Below are 22,828 nucleotides of genomic sequence, written 5' to 3' on the forward strand. Positions count from 1 at the left end.
AAGTCGTGGCATTCTCTCCCGACAACACAAATACCAAAGTGCTCTACAGCGGGAGGTGATTGGCTTAGGCTGTCCTGCCCACATCATTCATAACACGGCCAGAACAGCTTTGGATATGATTCCCCTTGATGTTGAGTACCTGCTCACAAAGATATTTGGATATTTTCACCGTCAGAGTAGAAAGACTGAAGAGCTTTTGCGATTCTGTTGGCCAGGAGTACCATAACATTTTAGGACACAGCAATGTTCGCTGGCTGTCCATGCACCCTGCTCTGGAGAGAGTGCTGAAAATGTATGTGCCATTGAAATCCTTTTTTATTTCTGAAGACAAATGCCCCGTTGTCCTGCGAACAATGTTCAAAGATCCACTGACTGAACTTTGGCTGGTCTTTGTCCATGGAAACTTGACCATATTCAGTGACACGATCAAGATGCTTGGAGGCCAGGACCACTGGGCTGTGGACTCCACTGCAAATCTGAGAAACATTGAGGCAAAATTGACTGCAAGACGTGATGACAACTTCATTCCAGTTTTGGTCAGAGGACTTCTGAGAGAGCTGGAGACATGTCTAAAGAGAGCTTTCTCAAAACATCCCAATCATTCTTCATTACAGCTGTGAACTACTTGCAAGCATGGGGAAAGCACAGAGATAATCTAAAGGATTTACATGGTCTCCTTTTAAAAAGGAAACCTCAGTGTGAAGAGATCCAGAAGGCAGCAGCCAGACTGCAGGAAAAATGCCCCAATGTGACCATCAATGAGGATGCATTGTATGACGGAGATACTGGCCTGCAAGAGTTCCTAAAAGGGGAAAATCGCTTGAAGAATGGAAAACATTTGAGACACCGCTTAGTCAGAGATGGAGCACGGTGGTTACCCACTTCAAAGAGAACGACATCTCACACACTAACCTGGCTAGATTAGCGTCCGTTGTCATGTGCTTAGCTGGAAGTAATGCACCAGTCGAGAGAGTGTTGTCCCAAATGAATGATCTATGGACAGCAGCAAGAAATAGGTTCACTGTTCCTACCATCAAGGCCATGCTTATTGTGACAAACTTCAACCTCCCCTGCCAGGAGTTCATGGAGAAGACAGCGCAATCCTGAAGAAAATACATTCTGAGAAATATACAGATTAGGTTGGTATCAGTATACAATGTAGGTACCGACCTCGTCATCGTCTTATTTCTTTATTATGTTGTTAAGTATTTCACACATACTATTGTCTGTTTTTTAAATTTAGCTCATGTTCTATTCTGCTCTTATTCTACCCAGACTACAGGACCACTGAAAGGCTGTTCAGATGAGTTCTACCCAGACTACCAGGACCACTGAATGGCTGTTCAGATCAGTTCTACCCAGACTACCAGATCGGACAGTTCTGTCTTGTCTGTAGTGTTTCTGTAATATAGTTGTTTTCTCTTTCTATCACAATGTGCCTGTTAGACTAAATACATGAAACCGGAATTGTCCCCCTTTTTTATTTCATAGATAATAACATTGGCTATTGTAATGATATATTGACCGCCGAACTGGAAATGTCCCCGGTTTTCATTTCCGAAATCTGGTCACCTTAATCTAGGTAGAAAGATTTCTTTATTCTGGAAATATACCCATCTTCCCTGTCCTGTTGCATTGTGGATACAGGTAGCGTACATTCTCTCTCTCAGCAACAAGTGGACCTGTGGACGAGCATGGGAAAAGAGTCGGCTGTCTTCTCACAGTGGGTGATTCAACAGAAGGGATTTTCATAAAAGCTCAGAGGCTCAGAAGAGCAAAGTTCAGAGCGCACCACACGACTGAGCCCAGACAGGCAGAGAGCAAAAGAGCAAAAAGAAGTAGGAAGGAAAACAACCCGGAGAGAAAACGAAAATAAAAATGTTCCTCATCTCTATTTCTGGCAGCCAATATGGAGTGACAGAAAAGTTCACGGATGCCTGCGCAATAATTGAAACAAGGCAAGACGATCTTATATTTCGCATGTCCATGACGTGGATAGTACTTGTTTTCTTTCTGTCCTTGATTGAGCTTGTGTGGCTTGATGTAGCCATTGGAACCAATGGCATAATTCCAAAAGTGCAAACCCTAACCTACTTGGCACTCCTGGCAATGCCCAATCAAGCTCTCAAAGTACTTCAGTGAAAATAAATGCTACTTAAACCCAGGTCTGGCTGGCATATCGACGGTATTGTACAAAAGGACAGTACATGAAATGTGTTGTTTTCAGTGTTTCTTGGGAGGATAGGGAAGCCATACTAGCATACCTAGTAAAATGCCAGTCATTGCCTGTGGCTACATGAGGTCATGTCCTATAATAACCAATAGAAACAATGGTCAGGTAGTCATCATGTCACAGACAAACGTGGTGTACCAAATGGCACCCTATTCCCTTTAAAGTCGACTACTTCTGTCCAGTTGAGGACAGCTGTAACGAGTGCACTGAGGGAGTGAGCGTTTTTAATAAATAAAAGTAACAATCCAAAACAAGAAACGACGCACAGCAACGACACAAAAACAATAACGCCTGGGGAAGGAACCAAAGGGAGTGACATATATTGGGAGGATAATCAGGGAAGTGATGGATCCAGGTGAGTCTGATGACGCGCAGGTGCGAGTAACGATGGTGACAGGTGTGCGCCATAACGAGCAGCCTGGTGACCTAGAGGCCGGAGAGGGAGCACACCTGACAACAGCAGATGATAAGTCCGGGTTTTTAAGTTTTAGTAAGATAAGCGGACAACTGCTATTTTCAATCACTTATCTCCGATTTTTCCAGGACAATCTGTATTTGTAATCTGAAAGAAATGTATTAACATTAAGAAATGTTACTCCTAGCAAATAACAGCAACACGTGCCTTAAAGAAGCATTTACACTTTAAATATCAGGAGATATAGATAAAAACAGACTCAATTATTTTCTCCTTTTCCATGTCAGTAAGTGAAGATAAAAATGGAGGGTGGTTGTTCTCTGACAAGGAGAAAAGACATGTCCTTGCTAGAGGACACTTGTTGCTAAAATGAATGGACAGCTCAACAAAACAAAAGCCTGTGGGTGGGAGGAAACTAGAGAGGTCGCAGAATGTGTTAGTAACACTACTGCTGGCCTGGTCAGCTAAGGCCATATGGATTCTGTTTTAGCATTAATTGGGGGGGGGGACTAGAGCGGTAACACAATGTGTTAGTAACACTACTGCTGGCCTGGTCAGCTAAGGCCATATGGATTCTGTCGGTCTGCGTTAAGTGGGTTGGTTCCCTGTTATTGATCTGTACGCCATGAAAATAAAGAGCTAGGGGATCTATTGACCACTGGGTAAAAGAGACACAGACACAGTCACAGCAACAAACACATGCGAGCGCAAACACACACGAGAATGCATACAAATGTGCACGCACGCAGACACACACAGACACACACACACACACACACACACACACACACACACACACACACACACACACACACACACACACACACACACACACACACACACACACACACACACACACACACACACACACACACACACACACACACACACACACACACACACACACACACACACACACACACACACACACACACACACACACACACACACACAGCAGCTCAAAACTAAATGGAAAAGGACAGTATAACCCCGAACCAGCTGAATGAACCACGAATTAACCATCATTCATCCCAATGACCATCCTAGTAAAAAGCAAATGAACTGGCATCTCGCTCAACACTCGAGCACACACATTGAAGAGCAGGGGAGGTAGTAGAGACTCAAAAACAAGCAAGAATAAATACAACCTAAAAGCCTGCGGAGCTATCAAGAATGGATCAGGTATGCATTCATTCATAGGGAGAGCAGTGGGATGTATTTACTCATAAGTGTCACTCGCGGTAGGGTGGCAGGGAAGGAGCGATGTGTTCCGCAGAAAGAGTAACTGTCTGATTAGGTAGGTGATGAGGTGGGTTGATTACGCCCAATTTGCCAATTTTTTTGCCCTCCCCATTTACGCAATCTGAAGCAACCGCCTGCTGTCAGCAATCATTGGTGTTGGTGGTGACTCAGTTATCTGGACGGTATGACCCCTTGCAGGCAGGCAGGCACACACAACCCATACAGGGTTTTCACGACCTGGCGATTCTGTTTCTTCTCCCTGCTAGACCTGGGTTCAAATAGTATGTGTTAACTTTCAAATAGAGCACTTCAGGTGCACTTGTTTGAGCTTGAGCCTTGTACAATGGAACAGTCCCAAACACCGCCCATCTCATTGCACTCCAACTATGATTCAACCAGTGTTTGCCCAGTGGGTTTCTTCTAATGGCCCAGTGGGTTTCCTCTATCGATGCCTCCGGAACTCTGATGGAAATGTTCGGAAATAGTGTTTTCCACGCAATGCTCTCTGAAAGGAAGAGATTTTGTGGTTATAGGGTTCACTGATTGCGAGGTAAAACACAAACACCAACCTCATCACCCTAAGCTGGGTAAGTTAAAGGGTGTTTTCAAACCTCAAAATGAGTCTTCTGTTGAGATTAGCACTTTCCAGGCCATCTGTTTTGTAGAGTTTAGAAAACTCTTAAGAGCAATGTTCAATGCAGTCCATTTTCATGTTTTTCTTTCCTTCTCACATAAGAGAACTAAGAGAATGGTTATTAAATTAAATTACGAAAATAAATGGCCAACTCATTCCCTGAGGCCTTCAATAGCAAGTGACCAATTTTGTATTTTTGGTTTCAAAGGCTCATTTGTTCAAAGAAAAAAAATGTACTGAGAAATGCTCTTTCAAAAACATCAATTCAACTAATGTGAAAGACTGCACAGTACTTTCTGCTCGTTGAGTGACATTGTGAGACATTTATGAACGTCACATGCTGATTACAGGTTCAAGAAAATAGACAAAAAGAGTTTAAAAATACTGTATGTCAACCAAATGTACTATTTAATGTGGGATCAATTCATTACCAAGACAAGTCCTGGTAAGGACATGAAATCCTTCAAAAGCCCAAAACAAATACAGCATATTTAATTCACCCTGACTCAACCCAAAGAAGCTACAAATCCTTTGAATTCAGTCCTACAGAACACCTACTGATTTGAATATACAGTCTACTCAAATAACCAGAGAATATATATTTACACACCCAGAAGCTATAATAAATAAACTGTCTATCCTTTCTTTCTTTCATATTATTGTCAATATTACCATATTATGCCCTCAAGACCGCACAATAACCACTTGGAAGCAAATAGAAAACGAACATCAGTTGATTTAAACTAACACCGGGGGAGAAACCTTGTGTTATAAATACTGAATGTTAATGATCTTTTAAATTTGGATAATGGATGAATGAATTATTCAGTAAGAGAGCTGAACGGTCTTGGGGCATGTCGTCCCCGACATAAGATTGATATTGCATGGTAATGTTGGTAAGTGACTAACAATAAGTTACACTAGAGGAAAACCAGAGGATGCTACTAACAATGAGAGAAATAGTGAGAGAAAAAGAGATACAGAAAGAGCATTGTAATGTTTTGTGGTGGAAGTATCATGTTATGGGTATGCTTGTCACCGGCAAAGCGAGTTTCAGGATCAAAAGAAAAATGAAAGGAGCAAAGCCCAGGTAAAAAAGGTAGAGGAAACCCTGCCTCAGTTTTCTGAATACCTAACCCTGGGACAGTTTGATTTTTCAGCGGAACAATTACATACATTTAATGCCAAAGGCTTTCCAAGTGGTGTTGAGTGTTCCTAAATGATCCAGCCTAAGTCCTGGCTTAAATCTGAGACAAGGCTAGAATATTGCTGTCCAACAATGATTCCCAACCAAATATACTGAGCAATGTTGACAAAAACAATGGATAGATGTTGTCCTAAGAGTTGTGCCATGCTGATAGAAAGGCAGCAATATGTGAAGACTATGCTAAGGATGTGTAGACTTTCGCTGGGCACACTATATAGGGAATATGGTACCATTTGGAATGCATGAACAGTCAGACTGGGAGAATTACTCCTGCCCTCCTATCTGCCCAGCTCCGAAGGAGCCCGTGTATCACATGTGTGTGTACCGTGGGGATTACCAAACAGTCTTATTGGATTTTTTAAAAGGCAAAAATTCAGGTCTCCCCAGGTAATCCATCTATCCACCACCCACACGTCAACAGCAAAATGCATCAAACTGCTTTCAAATCCTGCTTCGCTGCCAGACACTCTGAATCGATGATTCTTCGAGCGACTTCACTCTTTACCCAGATGGGATAATGGATTCTCAGGTGTCATTACAAGGCATTGGTCATAAGCCTTATGTCATTTTTGCCCAGAAATAGAGCTTTTGTGTACGCCAACAGACTGGGACCAAATATGACCTGGACTACCAGGCCTGGTCTGCATGGTGGAGGGTTCAAGCAACAAAAGGAGATGCAAGCCTCCTCCGACGTCATTTCAGTTGAATGGAGATGACGGGATGTAATAATGATGGGAATTATGGCTTTTATAGCTAGTCAATGCTTCCTGACACACTTCCAACCTGACCTGTGCTCATGTTAATAATAACATGTCCATCTCACCTGGCTGAGAAAGCGAGAAAGATCAATTAGGCTGCTGGTGACCCGAGATTAGTATTTAATTCACTGTATATACTGTTCACCTTTCTCATGGCCTCGCGATGGAATGCCCCGAAAAATACATCAGAAGAAAAGATCTATCTTCAAAGCCTTTCAAACAAAGGCCCACAACAAAATGGTAGCCCAGCCACTTGGTTTGCTATGTAACTGAGGGATGATAAACAAAAATACGACAGAGTGGGCAAGTCAAAAGATTCAGGGACCCTATTGGAAGATCTTAAACTCTCGCGCCCATTATCTGTACTATATGTATTATATGTACCACTCCACTTCAATGGGAGAACGCAAACAGCCTCTGGTGTCTGCTGAGGTAAAAGTAGGCTTCCACTTTTAGCAAAACATAATGGAGGATATTATTTTTTCTCTGTTCTAATTATTGACAGCTGCTGCTAACCATTTAAAAATTAGAGGACATATTATGGAGAGAAAAAGTAATGGCGTCTTTTTGGAAGCACTAACTCCGCTATGGACAAAGCAAATGTGGAAATGAATGGTGATTTTGGGCGTTATTTGGATAACGGCAAAAATTATTTAAGAATGTATGTACACGGAACAAAAATATAAATGCAACATGCAACAATTTCAAATATTTTACTGAGTTACAGTTCATATAAGGAAATCAGTCAATTGAAACATTCATTAGGCCTTAATCTATGGATTTCACATGACTGGGAATAGAGATATGCTTCTGTGTCACGTTCTGACCTTAGTTCTTTTGTTATGTCTTTGTTTTAGTATGGTCAGGGCGTGAGTTGGGTGGGTTGTCTATGTTCGTTTTTATATGATTTGCTATTTCTGTGTTTGGCCTGGTATGGTTCTCAATCAGAGGCAACTGTCAATCGTTGTCCCTGATTGAGAACCATATTTTGGGAGCCTGTTTTCTATTGTGTTTCGTGGGTGATTGTTTTCAGTTTTGTGTCTACACCCGACATGACTGTTTCGTTTCGTTCATGCTTCGTTGTTATTTTGTTTAGTGTTCTTATGATAATAAATTATCAATATGGACACTTACCACGCTGCATTTTGGTCCTCCTCTTCTCCTTCATACGACGACCGTTACAATCTGTTGGTAACAGATACATTTAAAAAAAGAAGGTAGGGGCGTGGATCTGTCAGCATCTGGTGTGACCAACATTTTCCTCACGCAGCACAACGCATCTACTTTGCATAGAGGTGCTCAGGCTGTTGATTGTGGCCTGTGGAATGTTGACCCACTACTCTCCAATGGCTGTGCGAAGTTGCTGGACATTGGCGGGAATTGGAACACGCTGTCGTACACGTTGATCCAGAGCATCCCAAACGTGCTCAATGGGTGAGATGTCTGGTGAGTATGCAGGCCATGGAAGAACTGGGACCTTTTCATCTTTTAGGAATTGTGTACAGATCCTTGCAACATGGGGCTGTGTATTATCATGCTCATAATCATGCGGTCATGGCGGTGGATGAATGGCACAACAATGGGCCTCTGGATCTCGTCACAGTATCTCTGTGCATTGAAATTGACATCGATAAAATGCAATTGTGTTTATTGTCCGTGGCTTATACCTGCCCATACCATAACCCCACCACCACGAGGAACTCTGTTCACAACGTTGACATCAGCAAACTGCTCGTCCACATGATGCCATACACATCGTCTGCCATCTGCCCCGGTACAGTTGAAACCAGGATTCATCTGTGAAGAGCACACATCTCCAGCATGCCAGTCGCCATCGAAGGTGAGCATTTGCCCACTGAAGTCGGTTATGGCGACAAACTGCAGACCGGTCAAGACCCTGGTGAATACGATGAGCACACAGATTAGCTTCCCAGTGATGGTTTCTGACAGTTTGTGCAGAAATTCTTCGGTTATGCAAACCCACAGTTTCATCAGCTGTCCGGGTGGCTGGTCTCAGACGATCCCACAGGTGAAGAAGCCCGATGCGGAGGACCTGAGCTGGCTTGGTTACACGTGTTCTGCGGTTGTGAAGCCGGATGGACATACTGCCAAATTCTCTTTAACGACATTGGAGGCGGTTCACAGTAGAGAAATCAACATTTTATTGTCCCCAGCACAAGGTGCACCTGTGTAATGATCATGCTGTTTTATCACCTTCATATGCCAGATCTGTCAGGTGGCTGGATTATCTTGGCAAAGGAGAAATGTTCACTAACAGGGATATAATCTAACATTTGAGAAAAAAAAAAGCTTTTTGTGCATATGAACAATTTCTGGGATATTTTATTTCAGCTCATGAAACATGGGACCATCACTTTACATGTTATGTTTATATTTTTGTTCATTATAATAAAATAAAACAAAGCACATGAAGCCTTCTGTCACGGCTTGGTTAATATGTTTTGCGTTTTCGTTATATATTTTGGTCAGGCCAAAAGTCATGAGTGACCTACACGCTGCATTTCGGTCCGACTCTCTTCATTCAACAGACGAACGCCGTTACACTTTCATAATTCATAAAGGTGATGTTAACTGACTAATATTACCTCAAAGAAGAAAATGTATAAAATCTCATCAAAGAAGAAAATGTATAAGATCTCCTAAACTTGTGTTAACCTCAGACCTTATTTTTGGCGTTTATCCCAAATCCCTATTCTTTCGCCCTTAATTTTCACTATAGGATTGGCTGAATGACCCAGAGGTATGTCATTTCCGAGTTTTAAGACTACAAGCTGGCGAACTCTATAGAGAAAGTGGTATTTGTTCAGCTAAAGGTTTATGATTGGGCTCTTTCTAGCCTGTATTAAACCACAGAGCAATGACATGATATTGGTGTAGCCTACTCCTACTTTTTTTATTCGATTGCAATTGATGTAATCCATTAAATACAACTGTTTTTAACTGAAAATAATTCTGGTATGGTAATTTCATATCAAGATTGGGGGTAAAATATTCCTTGACTGTCCATATTTGAAATGTGTAACTAAATCATGTCAACCGTGATTGAGTTATACAGCCTTTACTTTATCAAATGAAAATGTAAGCTAACAAAGTTATTTCAAATGGCATATATTATTTTGCCATTTAAGATGAAACGTTTGAATGAAATATAGGCCTATTATAATCCAATAAGTGTTGTTACATTTAGCATCCTTACAGTTTCTGATGCTCCTAATAGGTCGACATTTCTTCGGGGGCGGGAGTAGAGAACCTCGATGCAGCTGTCTGGTATCATAATCATTTGACACTGTAACAGCGAGAGATCAACTTTTTTTTCCTGGCTTATTCTTGTGGGTTTTTGGTTGCAAGAAAGTTTGCTTTAACACACAGGTGCATGTAATCTCCCGTTTCGTAGCATTTTAAGAAACGCAGGGCCAGTGGTATTGCTTAGCACAGTTCTGCATACTGCCTGTTGGCTGCAATGCACCCCCCTGGTTTAGATGTTTCTGCTTGAATAAAAAGTAGTGTTGGAGCTTGACTGATAACTTCAGCACTGATGAAGTAAATGTGCATAATATTAAGCTGCAATACTTTGTATAAACATGGGGTATGTGGATCGGGGTGAAGTGCGAGGGGGGGGGGGTGCTGTGGGATTATTTAAGTTACTCTTTGAAGAGGTAGGGTTTCAGATGTTTTTGGAAGATGGGCAGGGACTCTGCTGTCCTAGCTTCAGGGGGGAAGCTGGTTCCACTATTGGGGTGCCAGGACAGAGAAGAGCTTGGACTTGGCTGAGCGGGAACTGCCCTCCCGTAGGGGTGGAGGGGTCAAGAGACCAGAGGTGGCAAAATGGAGTGCTCGGGTTGGGGTGTTGGGTTTGAGCATAGACTGATGGTAGGAAGGTGCAGTTCCTCTTGCTGCTTCATAGGCAAGTACAATGGTCTTGTAGTGGATGTGAGTTTCGACTGGAAGCCAGTGGAGAGTGCTGGGGAGTAGGGCGAAATGGGAGAACTTCGGAAGGTTGAACACCAGGCGGGCTGCAGTGTTCTGGATACGTTGCAGGTGTTTGATGGCACAAGCGTGGAGCCCAGACAACAGCAAGTCGTAGTAGTCCAGCCGGGAGATGAGAAGCACCTGGATTAGGACCGTGGAGTTGTCAACCGTGATGGAGAAGTGTTGGAGTGGACAGGCCTTCCCCGGGAGGAAGAGCAGCTTCACCTTGTCGAGGTTGAACTTGAGGTGGTGGGCCAACATCCAAGCTGATATTCAGTGCATTTGGAACGTTTGTAGGCCCCTTGACTTTCCCGCATTTGGTTACATTACAGCCTTGTTCTAAAATGTGTGTAGATTGATGTCATTTTTTTATTTAACCCAACACCCAATTAGGACAAAGAGAAAACAGGTTGAAACATTGTTGTTGAAATAACAGAAATACCTTAGTTACATAAGAATTCAGACCCTTTGCTATGAGACTAGGTTTATCCTGTTTCCATTGATATTCCTTGATGTTTCTACAACTTGATTTTTTTAAGAACAAATTTTTATTTTCAATGACTGCCTAGGAACAGTGGGTTAAAACCTGTTGACGGGTTAGGGTTCCCATTTGGGAACGACCCCCTCCCACGTTCAGCTGGAAGGTGGCGCATGGAACGCAAACATATTCTTAGAAATATTTAACCTCCACACATTAACAAGTCCAATAGCTCAAATGAAAGATAAACACCTTGTTCATCTACCCAGCAAGTCAGATTTCTAAAATGTTTTACGCCGAAAACATAGCACATATTTATGTCAAACCACCACCGAAGACACAGCGAATTTGCATAGCCAAGTTGACAAAAATATGCAATCAACAAACGCAGGATTAAAAGAAAAATAATGCACTAACCTTCTTCATCAGATGACAGTAATAGAACATGTTACACAGTACATTTATGTTTTTTTTCAATAATATGCTATATATCCATAAATCTCTGTTTACAATGACGCATTGTTCAAAAAATGCTACTCAAATGTCCTGAGAAATGATAGCTCCGGCAGATAACGTCAGATAACAAGCAATACACATCATAAACTTTGACTAAATATACATGTTCTACATATATATAGAAAGATACACTTCTTCTAAATGCTTCTTCTAAATGCAATCGCTGTGTTACATTTATTTTTAACGTTACAGAATTCGTTCACTAGGCTATAACATGAGACGGCGCTCAGAAATTAGCATTATGTCTCCTCTATCTTGGAGTCCACAGAAACCCAAATTTACCACATAAATATTCCCTTACCTTTGATGTTCTTCCATCAGAAGACCTGGGAGGAATTATACTTACCAAAAACAGCGTTTAGTTTTGAAGTCTGTGTCTTTAGGTTATCAAACGCGACATATTTCGGTTGAAATGCAGCCAAAATTCAAGTGGATGCGCACCAAAACGTCAAAATTACATATTATATGTCGACTAAACTGGTCAAACTTAGTTCAGAATCAAGCTTTAGCATGTTATAAAGGTGGACAACAATCCTAAGCACGAACAGAAACACACACATCGTTTAGTCAATCCTGGAAGAAAGAGAGCACTGGAGCCAAGGCGCGCATGAGTGTAACCTGTTTTTTCACGTGACCGGAAGGTTTCAGTCTGCCAAAAGTCTCGTGAGCGTGCGATTCTCACAATGAGAAGCCCCATTGAAAGCATACATTGCGCTGAAGACAGAGAAACTGTTCCTGGGTCTGTAGCTGCTTGGGAGGGTGGGGGCGATGACGTCAAAGTTGGGCCAATTTTTCTGATGACAAGAGAGAGTTTGGGAGAATGGCTGCCCTGAGAGTTCTGCTTTACATACAGACATAATTTAAACGGTTTTAGAAGCTTTAGAGTGGTTTCTAATCACTAATAATTATTATATGCATATATTAGCAATTTTTGACAGATTTTGTTTTCTGTTTACTATGGGCACGCAATTCCTCCAAAGGGGGCAGTAGTCAGCCCTATCTTTAACAGGTTTTAACTACCTGTTCAGGGGCAGAACGACATATTTGTACCTTTTCAGCTCTGGGGTTTGAACTTGCAACCTTCCGGTTACTAGTCCAACGCTCTAAGCACTAGGATACCCTGCCGCCCCTGGTAAATTCAATTGATTGGACATTATTTGGAAAGGCACACACCTGTATACGTAAGGTCCCACAGCTGACAGTGCATGTCAGAGCAAAAAACTAAGCCTTGAGGTCGAAGGAATTGTCCGTAGAGCTCCGAGACAGGGTTGTGTCGAGGCACAGATCTGTGAAAGGGTACCAAAAAATGTCAGCAGCATTGAAAGTCCCCAAGAATACAGTGGCCTCCATCATTCTTAAAAATGCAAGAAGTTTGGAACCACCAAGACTCTTCCTAGAGCTGAGTAATCAGGTGAGAAGGGCCTTGATCAGGGAGGTGACCAAGTAGATAGTAAATAGTTTCCTAGGGTTAGAGGCAGAAGCTTGACATTTGGAGTGATATAATGTGGCTTTAGCAGTGGATACAGAGGAAAAGGTAGAGAGGAGGGAGTGAAAGGTTGATAGGTCCTCTGGAAGTTTTGTTTTTCCTCCATTTTCGCTCAGCTGCCCGCAGCCTTGTTCTGTAAGCTCACAATTAGTCACTCAGCCACGAAGCAGGAAGGAAGGGCCAAACAGCCTCTAGTAAAGATGAGGTCAAGCATATTAACTGCCTTGTGATTGGGAGGGGACTAGGAAAGGGTGAGGTCAGAATAGGCAAGGAGGGTAAAGAAAGAGTAAGAAATAAATTAATTGAAGGCAGACGTCAGGAGGTTGAAGTCGCCAAGTACAAAGAGCTGTGAGCCATTGTCAGGAAATTCGTTTATCAAGGTGTCAAGCTCATTGATGATGTAAGATGACAAAATTGTCACTCTTGAGTGCACAAGTTAGTGACAGCATGGCATTCAAATGAGTAGATGGACAGATGAGCGAGGGAGAAAAGAAAAAACCTCCACTTACGAGAAATGAGTAGCCCTGTGCCACCACCAGAAGCTCTGACTATGAGAGAAAATGTAGTCAGATGAAGAGAGCAGCTGGAGTAGCACTATTCTCTGTGGGGATCCATGACTCCGTCAGGGCCAAAAAGTCAAGGGACTGAAGGGCACAATAGGTTTTTGACAGCAGATCGGCAGAGACCAGGAATCCCACATGGGTTGTGCACACAGGGTACACTAAATTAGAAGGGTTGCAGCCAAGGGGTGGGGAGGATCTGGACAGCTTTCAGTGAGATGAGTGAACAGGTATAAAAAAAAACACACATCTGAAAATATCTAGGTAAGATACTCAAGTGAGAGAGTGGTGTGGAGCCTTCCTCTCTTTCCTACCTCAAACAACTCTGCAGAACCGTCTTTGTTTCGGTGACGGTCTTAGTTTTGCAACGAGATCATCGGTTTCAGCTGCCACTGAGAAAACAGGGGAGTCTAAAGAACTAATACTAATTGCTAATTGCCTTGCAAAGGTGAAGAGCATACCTCCTGGTCGGTACGAATTGCCTAGGAGAGGAGAAACCACTCCCCCTCTAATACATCCACTGATTACCAAAACAACAACAGTCACAAATTGCCCCTCCCCCCTTAATCCTGGTTGATGTGTCAACAATAATCTGCACATTAACCACCAAGTACGCTGCTGGGAACACAGGCAGCACTTAAAGCAGAAAGACATTTAAAAAAAGACAGAACCAGACAACAAAATATAAAGACAATAATTATACTTATCAATCCTGGAGATATCAGGAGTCCTCTAGCTAGAGAATGACCCAGAATAGAGGAATAGAGGAAACCTTTAGACAGCGCCAGTTCAATTCAAGATATGTTTAATGCCAAAGAACATCCACAGTCCCTATTGATCAGCACTTGATCAGCACCATGGGTACACAATTTTCCATTATTCAGGCATTCGTCTAACAGTACCTTTGGCTTGTAAAGATAATCCAGTATGTACGCATCAAATGGATCCAGATCATGACAATACAGTGCTCTACTCCTCAAGAAAATTTTGATTTCATTTTTGGAAAACAGGATAATAAGAAACTTAAGAGGAAAACAGCTAGGCTCAGTGTGGCCTGACAGAGCAGAACAGTACCTGAGGCCACTAACGCCCTACTCAGACTGTCTCTGTGCACCTAACCTTATCTGAACCCCATTCACCTGGGCCCATATTTATAAAGCGCTTAGGAGTGCTGATCTTATACTTTTTAAATAAACAAAATATATTTGACACTTTTTAACCTTTTCACACGTACCAAGAAACAGGTGTGATCATTCTACAGTGGTCCCTGCAGCGTACGCTCAAACCAGTATGATTAGAATGCTTAGTTAGAAGTGGTCTGTAGATTTGGTCTGTAGTTGTGTGGTTATGGTCAGTAGTTGTGTGGTTCAATAGTTGTGTGGTCTGTAGTTTTGGTCAGTATTTGTGGTGTTCGGTAGTTGTGTGGTTGTGGTCAGCAGTTGATGTTGTGGTCCATAGTTGTGGTCAGTGGTGGTGGTCAGTCGTTTTGTGGTCATTAGTTGTTTAGTGTTTTTCGATTGATGCAACAGTCAGCATTTGAGCTGGCCACTGTTTTTTTCAGAAACATTTTGCACAAACACAGTCCTTACAAAGTTAGGTCCTGAATGTGAACAGTTTATTTTTGGATGTCATGTTCAGACATTCAGAGAAGTACAATCCTCCAAACCGCAAAATGTAGGCTACATTTGTCCTAGCGCTAACTGAGAAAAGATGAACATAACACAAGCAGTCATATTTAGATAACTCTCGGCTGACAGAAACTACAATATGAATTAGGCAATAGCAATTACTATTTATAATTCATCACATCACGGGTGAGCTCACCATTGATCGAAATAATTGAGTAAAACACTTTCTAGTAATCTAAAGTTATCCGACGATGGGTAGTTTGTGCCCGCCGCCATGTTTGTTTTTTACTTGAAAGATGAGAGAACCAATTCCTTTAACTCTATTTAACATCTTTGGTCTGACAGATGTTTACGTGACACCCACTTTCCCAACAAGTTCGGCAAAAAGTTAGAGCATATGAAATCGTACACTACTTCTCTACTATTCAAATCGGAGTTTAAAGTGATGTAAAGTAGCTAACGTCAGCTAACAGCTCTCTCATGTCTCTTCACTGAGGTCCCAAACAGAACCGTTGCTATTAATAATCACACACACAGAGGAGCCCATGGGACAGCGAAGGCAAAAACCATGAGGAGGGTGATTGAATTTAGAACAATAGTGTAATGATGATGAAGAATTGTGAACACCAAGAAAGAAGCTACAAGGAGGCAGCCAAGCCAAGAGCGTGTCGTCTTCCTTCTCAGTATCGTACACCATGCTCTAAATAACTCAACTGGCTAGTTTTCCTGTCTGTAAGTAGAAGAGTGCTACCCTGATTGGATAGATGGAAGCCGTCTCCGTTCACTCGCTTCATATTTCACCTAATCACTTCTGAGCGCATGTTTCGGTCTAATCTTATAAATTACTGCGGCCTCCTGTCAGCCTGCTACTATGATAAATCAATAGGCGAGGACGTTTGCTAGCAGCTATCAATGTGAATTATACCTAACAAGCGAAGTGAGAGTAGGGAAAGAAGAAGAAACACTGATCTGCATCCTGACTGAGTGACAGCAAACTTGTCTGCCAGCTTGCCCTCCAGGTTTGGAGGACAAGAAACACAGACACAGTCACACACATCCGCATGCTGTTCCTAATCTGCATCTGTTTTGTCCTATAAACCTGCAGATAGATATTTTTCCAACATATATTTAGGCATAATAAAACACTTTTCCATTCACGAATATCAACTGTCAATTTATGGATACGAATACGAGTATAGCCAGGTTGCCACACCCCTAATAACAACACACTAGAATCTGATACGTAGACTAACGGGGAAAACTTTTTCCCGCTGTTTTTTATTGCGTGTGAAAACTTCTTTCAATTTTTACACGGGTCAACATAGGCATTTTAAATGAAGGAGAGTTGTGTAGTCTATTTCGGTACAGTCAGTCAGCATCAGTCATGTGTATTTTCCTGCAGCTTTCTGAAACAGCACAAGAACGTGTGTGTGTGTGTGTGTGTGTGTGTGTGTGTGTGTGTGTGTGTGTGTGTGTGTGTGTGTGTGTGTGTGTGTGTGTGTGTGTGTGTGTGTGTGTGTGTGTGTGTGCGTGCGTGCGTGCGTGCGTGCGTGCGTGCGTGCGTGCGTGCGTGCGTGCGTGCGTGCGTGCGTGCGTGCGTGTGTGTGTGTGTCTACACTTTGTGTAGCCAATAGTGATGATGCTAATGAAAAACCAACCAAGGCCATTTGTTTTGCAAACTCTTGCAAAACACCCAAAATCTAAATGTATATTTTTTCCAGACCTCAAAAGCAACCCTTGATTAGGTTTACACATTGTTATGGACTTAGAACATCCAATGGTGCTGTTTTTCTCTTTACAAAGTGTGGTTTTGAGAGCAAAAACTTTTTTTTAAATGAGGAGGGAAATGAAACATGAAAAAACGAATTGGAGGAAACGGAATATGGGAAGAAACAAGACAAATCAGGCAAGAAATAAAATAGATTTTATAGGGCCCTATGTACACTATGCTCAGTTAACATGTGTGTGTCCCTTGGGTTTAAAGGTGCTCAGAGGGAAGAGGTTCCCCTTTTCAAGCCAGTGGGTCCCTCTTCCCACTCCTCTCCCTCCAGTCCAGAGAGGACTCTCATCCAAATACATAGTGATTTTTGGGGGGTTTTATTTGTATAAAACTTAAGCAATGCCTCATTGTCTTCTGTGTTCTATTATTACAGTTTGCATATAGTGTCGTGTTCTAGTAGCAGAGTGTATACAAGTGTAGTAGTCCTAGTTGATAAATAGATATAGTATAGTTATATAGTTATTTCTGATTAAATGTGTGATCTAACTGCCGAAACAGTCCAAAGTAATACGATTGATATATAGTAGTATATCAAAGTAATCAGACCAATTATTTTTCTACATTTAACTTTGACTATATGTACAGTAACTGCTTTGCTTTAAATAGTCAAGTAAAACTTCTTCCACTACCACAAAAATACTTTTAAAGAGCTAAATCAAGCCCAACTACTTTACTTCATGTAAAGTTACCATCTAGTTCATTGTGATCTTACAGGCAAAACTAGATCAGCACTCCAACTCCGAGATGCTTTATGAATATGGGCCTGGGGGTGGAGGTGACCTTCTCACGGTTGAAACTCTATGGTTTATCCAGAGGTATTGTTCGGATACATAGAAAGGTCTCTTCACATACAATAGCCTCGCCTGGTCCATTCGTGTTTTAGCCAACTTCACACTCCATCTCTCTTGTCTCTGTGGTCTGTAGAGTGTGGACACTCTAGTGCCTCCAGTCCAATCCTTATCACTCATATTAATTCCCAGTGGAGGTGCATCTCCCATATTTCCTGTCGGCCTAAGGCCATTTGCCCAGCAGGGCTCCCAGTTTAAAGGGACAATCTGGAATTAGTACAAACATGTTTTAACTCAAATGGATGGCCAGTTCTTGCATCTATATCTTCATCTATGAATTTGAGAGTGGTTACATTTATCCAGCCCCATACCTTAGTTGTTTAGCAAAAAAGTGGTAGGGTCACAGCTTTGTTGTTGTTTGAATCCCAGATTGCCCCTTTAAGGAGCCTCTTAGTCTTACTGCCAGGATGGACAGGGCCTGACCCACCCACTGTGGTCGATACTGAATCCCATTGACACAAATTTCTAAGAGACAAAATCCCAAACAAAATGTAATCTGTTTATTGGAGTGTGTACCAAAAATCCGGGGCAGTTTCCAAATAATTTTTCCGGTTTCTGTTTAACACAACCACTTTCTTAGGAAGCACATGTTATTCTCAAAACCAGAAAACAACACTGACAAGTCAACTGTTCTCACTGTCTGAGTTTTCCCGTGACTCACAGAGTAGACAGTCCGGAGAGTATATCCAAGTGTTGACTTTTGACATCAGTACGAGATGGAGGGCCAAGCTCACAGTGCCTCAGGAGTCCATTAGCATTCAAAGCTAGCGCTGCATGTCAAAAAGCAACTACGTCAAAAAAACAAGGTCGATGGAGGAACGGCGACCACGAGTCAGAAAAAACTAACGTCTCAAACTCGTTTTTCATAGACTTAAAGGTCTGTGCTGTGTTGCAGCGATCAGGTTGTGTTGCTAGGTTAACGTCTACGGAGATTGACCAATGTGATGGATTAGGTGACCCAGACTGTAACGTTATAGTTATTGTGAATGAAGAAACACATAAAGATACAGTAAATCCTCCATTATCTTGTTATAAACACACTCTGAGTGTGTCCCCCTAGTACAGTATGTGTGTAATATGTGTGTTTTGATGTATTGTATGTCGCCCTAGTACACTAACCCTTTGCCAACTCACTAGAGTGATTTTTTTGGGCACTTTGAAGATACAGTCAAAAACTCATTACACAACAATTAATCTCTCTGTCTGTGAAAATCCTTGTGGATGGCGTATATAGCATTGCGACTGCCTTAAAGTTCCTGAGACCTGAAGCACTGTCACCCTAGAACCAGAGATGCTTTTTCTGGGTCAGTGGTACTGACAGAGCATCGTTAAATACATTGTGTTTGTTGTGTCGTGGGTTATTATCCTGGGTCTAATCTGGATTTACCTTCCTCTTGGCCCGGAGCTGGCCGTGGTAGTTGTCAGATGAATCCCCCGGGATCTCTCCCCCCCACAGTGTCACCCCGACGATGGTGTAGGTGATGCCCATTACCATTAGGGGCAGTAGGTAGACCAGTAGCATCACAAGGATATGAAACCTGGGCACGACAGGGAGGAGAAGAAAACCAGAATGTAAACAAAGATGATTGATTAGAAACAACAACGATGGCTCTGGCCCATTTTTAAAGAGGATATGTGGGCAGAGAAGTAAGGGATGAGAGGAGGGAGGAAAATATGGGGTAAGGTAAACTAGACATGATAAAAAGAGCAGTTCAAATCTGAGACAGAGAGAGAGAGAGAGAGAGAGAGAGAGAGAGAGAGAGAGAGAGAGAGAGAGAGAGAGAGAGAGAGAGAGAGAGGACCAGTGTGTACTTCCAGAGAGGAGAAAAGCAGAAGGTGAGAGAGAGAGGGAAGCCAACTGTAGGTGCTAATAGGATGACGCATTTATTATATAACACAGCAAAATGGATGAGGTTTATCCATCTTTTTATCATGTCTAGTTTGTGTAATGAATGTAGAGAGAAGATTTAAAAGAAGGGCTATGCTAAGCTAACCTAGAGAGGGCAAGCTAATCATCTCTATCTCAACTGGTACAGTCACGTCTTTCCATTTTCACAGCCAATGTGTGAACGACTTGATTAGTGTAGTGTCAACAACGCACCCACTGCCAGCTAGCCTACTTCAGCAGTACTGTATCATTTTAATAATTTTAGTCAATAAGATTCTTGCTACGTAGCTTAACTTTCTGAACATTCGAGACGTGTAGTCCACTTGTCATTCCAATCTCCTTTGCATTAGCGTAGCCTCTTCTGTAGCCTGTCAACTATGTGTCTGTTTATCCCTGTTCTCTCCTCTCTGCACAGACCATACAAACGCTCCACACCGCGTGGCCGCGGCCACCCTAATCTGGTGGTCCCAGCGCGCACGACCCACGTGGAGTTCCAGGTCTCCGATAGCCTCTGGAACTGCCAATCTGCGGTCAACAAGGCAGAGTTCATCTCTGCCTATGCCTCCCTCCAGTCCCTCGACTTCTTGGCACTGACGGAAACATGGATCACCACAGACAACACTGCTACTCCTACTGCTCTCTCTTCGTCCGCCCACGTGTTCTCGCACACCCCGAGAGCTTCTGGTCAGCGGGGTGGTGGCACTTGGATCCTCATCTCTCCCAAGTGGTCATTCTCTCTTTCTCCCCTTACCCATCTGTCTATCGCCTCCTTTGAATTCCATGCTGTCACAGTTACCAGCCCTTTCAAGCTTAACATCCTTATCATTTATCGCCCTCCAGGTTCCCTCGGAGAGTTCATCAATGAGCTTGATGCCTTGATAAGCTCCTTTCCTGAGGACGGCTCACCTCTCACAGTTCTGGGCGACTTTAACCTCCCCACGTCTACCTTTGACTCTTTCCTCTCTGCCTCCTTCTTTCCACTCCTCTCCTCTTTTGACCTCACCCTCTCACCTTCCCCCCCTACTCACAAGGCAGGCAATACGCTCAACCTCATCTTTACTAGATGCTGTTCTTCCACTAACCTCATTGCAACTCCCCTCCAAGTCTCCGACCACTACGTTGTATCCTTTTCCCTCTCGCTCTCATCCAACACCTCCCACACTGCCCCTACTCGGATGGTATCGCGCCGTCCCAACCTTCGCTCTCTCTCCCCCGCTACTCTCTCCTCTTCCATCCTATCATCTCTTCCCTCCGCTCAAACCTTCTCCAACCTATCTCCTGATTCTGCCTCCTCAACCCTCCTCTCCTCCCTCTCTGCATCCTTTGAGTCTCTATGTCCCCTATCCTCCAGGCCGGCTCGGTCCTCCCCTCCCGCTCCGTGGCTCGATGACTCATTGCGAGCTCACAGAACAGGGCTCCGGGCAGCCGAGCGGAAATGGAGGAAAACTCGCCTCCCTGCGGACCTGGCATCCTTTCACTCCCTCTTCTCTACATTTTCCTCCTCTGTCTCTGCTGCTAAAGCCACTTTCTACCACGCTAAATTCCAAGCATCTGCCTCTAACCCTAGGAAGCTCTTTGCCACCTTCTCCTCCCTCCTGAATCCTCCTCCCCCCCCCTCCTCCCTCTCTGCAGATGACTTCGTCAACCATTTTGAAAAGAAGGTTGACGACATCCGATCCTCGTTTGCTAAGTCAAACGACACCGCTGGTTCTGCTCACACTGCCCTACCCTGTGCTCTGACCTCTTTCTCCCCTCTCTCTCCAGATGAAATCTCGCGTCTTGTGACGGCCGGCCGCCCAACAACCTACCCGCTTGACCCTATCCCCTCCTCTCTTCTCCAGATCATTTCCGGAGACCTTCTCCCTTACCTCACATCGCTCATCAACTCATCCCTGACCGCTGGCTACGTCCCTTCCGTCTTCAAGAGAGCGAGAGTTGCACCCCTTCTGAAAAAACCTACACTCGATCCCTCCGATGTCAACAATTACAGACCAGTATCCCTTCTTTCTTTTCTCTCCAAAACTCTTGAACGTGCCGTCCTTGGCCAGCTCTCCCGCTATCTCTCTCTGAATGACCTTCTTGATCCAAATCAGTCAGGTTTCAAGACTAGTCATTCAACTGAGACTGCTCTCCTCTGTATCACGGAGGCGCTCCGCACTGCTAAAGCTAACTCTCTCTCCTCTGCTCTCATCCTTCTAGATCTATCGGCTGCCTTCGATACTGTGAACCATCAGATCCTCCTCTCCACCCTCTCCGAGTTGGGCATCTCCGGCGCGGCCCACGCTTGGATTGCGTCCTACCTGACAGGTCGCTCCTACCAGGTGGCGTGGCGAGAATCTGTCTCCTCACCACGCGCTCTCACCACTGGTGTCCCCCAGGGCTCTGTTCTAGGCCCTCTCCTATTCTCGCTATACACCAAGTCACTTGGCTCTGTCATAACCTCACATGGTCTCTCCTATCATTGCTATGCAGACGACACACAACTAATCTTCTCCTTTCCCCCTTCTGATGACCAGGTGGCGAATCGCATCTCTGCATGTCTGGCAGACATATCAGTGTGGATGACGGATCACCACCTCAAGCTGAACCTCGGCAAGACGGAGCTGCTCTTCCTCCCGGGGAAGGACTGCCCGTTCCATGATCTCGCCATCACGGTTGACAACTCCATTGTGTCCTCCTCCCAGAGCGCTAAGAACCTTGGCGTGATCCTGGACAACACCCTGTCGTTCTCAACTAACATCAAGGCGGTGGCCCGTTCCTGTAGGTTCATGCTCTACAACATCCGCAGAGTACGACCCTGCCTCACACAGGAAGCGGCGCAGGTCCTAATCCAGGCACTTGTCATCTCCCGTCTGGATTACTGCAACTCGCTGTTGGCTGGGCTCCCTGCCTGTGCCATTAAACCCTTCAACTCATCCAGAACGCCGCAGCCCGTCTGGTGTTCAACCTTCCCAAGTTCTCTCACGTCACCCCGCTCCTCCGTTCTCTCCACTGGCTTCCAGTTGAAGCTCGCATCCGCTACAAGACCATGGTGCTTGCCTACGGAGCTGTGAGGGGAACGGCACCTCAGTACCTCCAGGCTCTGATCAGGCCCTACACCCAAACAAGGGCACTGCGTTCATCCACCTCTGGCCTGCTCGCCTCCCTACCACTGAGGAAGTACAG

The 22,828-nt window shown here is 43.7% G+C and overlaps 1 protein-coding gene across 3 annotated transcripts in view; it reads right to left on the minus strand.

The window, feature by feature from the left end:
• Positions 1-22,828, minus strand: part of LOC124012558 (neuromedin-K receptor-like) — a 45,109-nt gene that overhangs the window by 13,897 nt on the left and 8,384 nt on the right. For all 3 annotated transcript variants that reach the window (XM_046326329.1, XM_046326327.1, XM_046326328.1), the window contains exon 3: positions 19,163-19,313. In XM_046326329.1, the coding sequence (XP_046182285.1) occupies positions 19,163-19,313 (151 nt within the window). The remainder of the gene's footprint in view (positions 1-19,162; positions 19,314-22,828) is intronic.

Source organism: Oncorhynchus gorbuscha, linkage group LG24 (assembly GCF_021184085.1).
Source record: "Oncorhynchus gorbuscha isolate QuinsamMale2020 ecotype Even-year linkage group LG24, OgorEven_v1.0, whole genome shotgun sequence".
Classification (NCBI taxonomy): domain Eukaryota; kingdom Metazoa; phylum Chordata; class Actinopteri; order Salmoniformes; family Salmonidae; genus Oncorhynchus; species Oncorhynchus gorbuscha.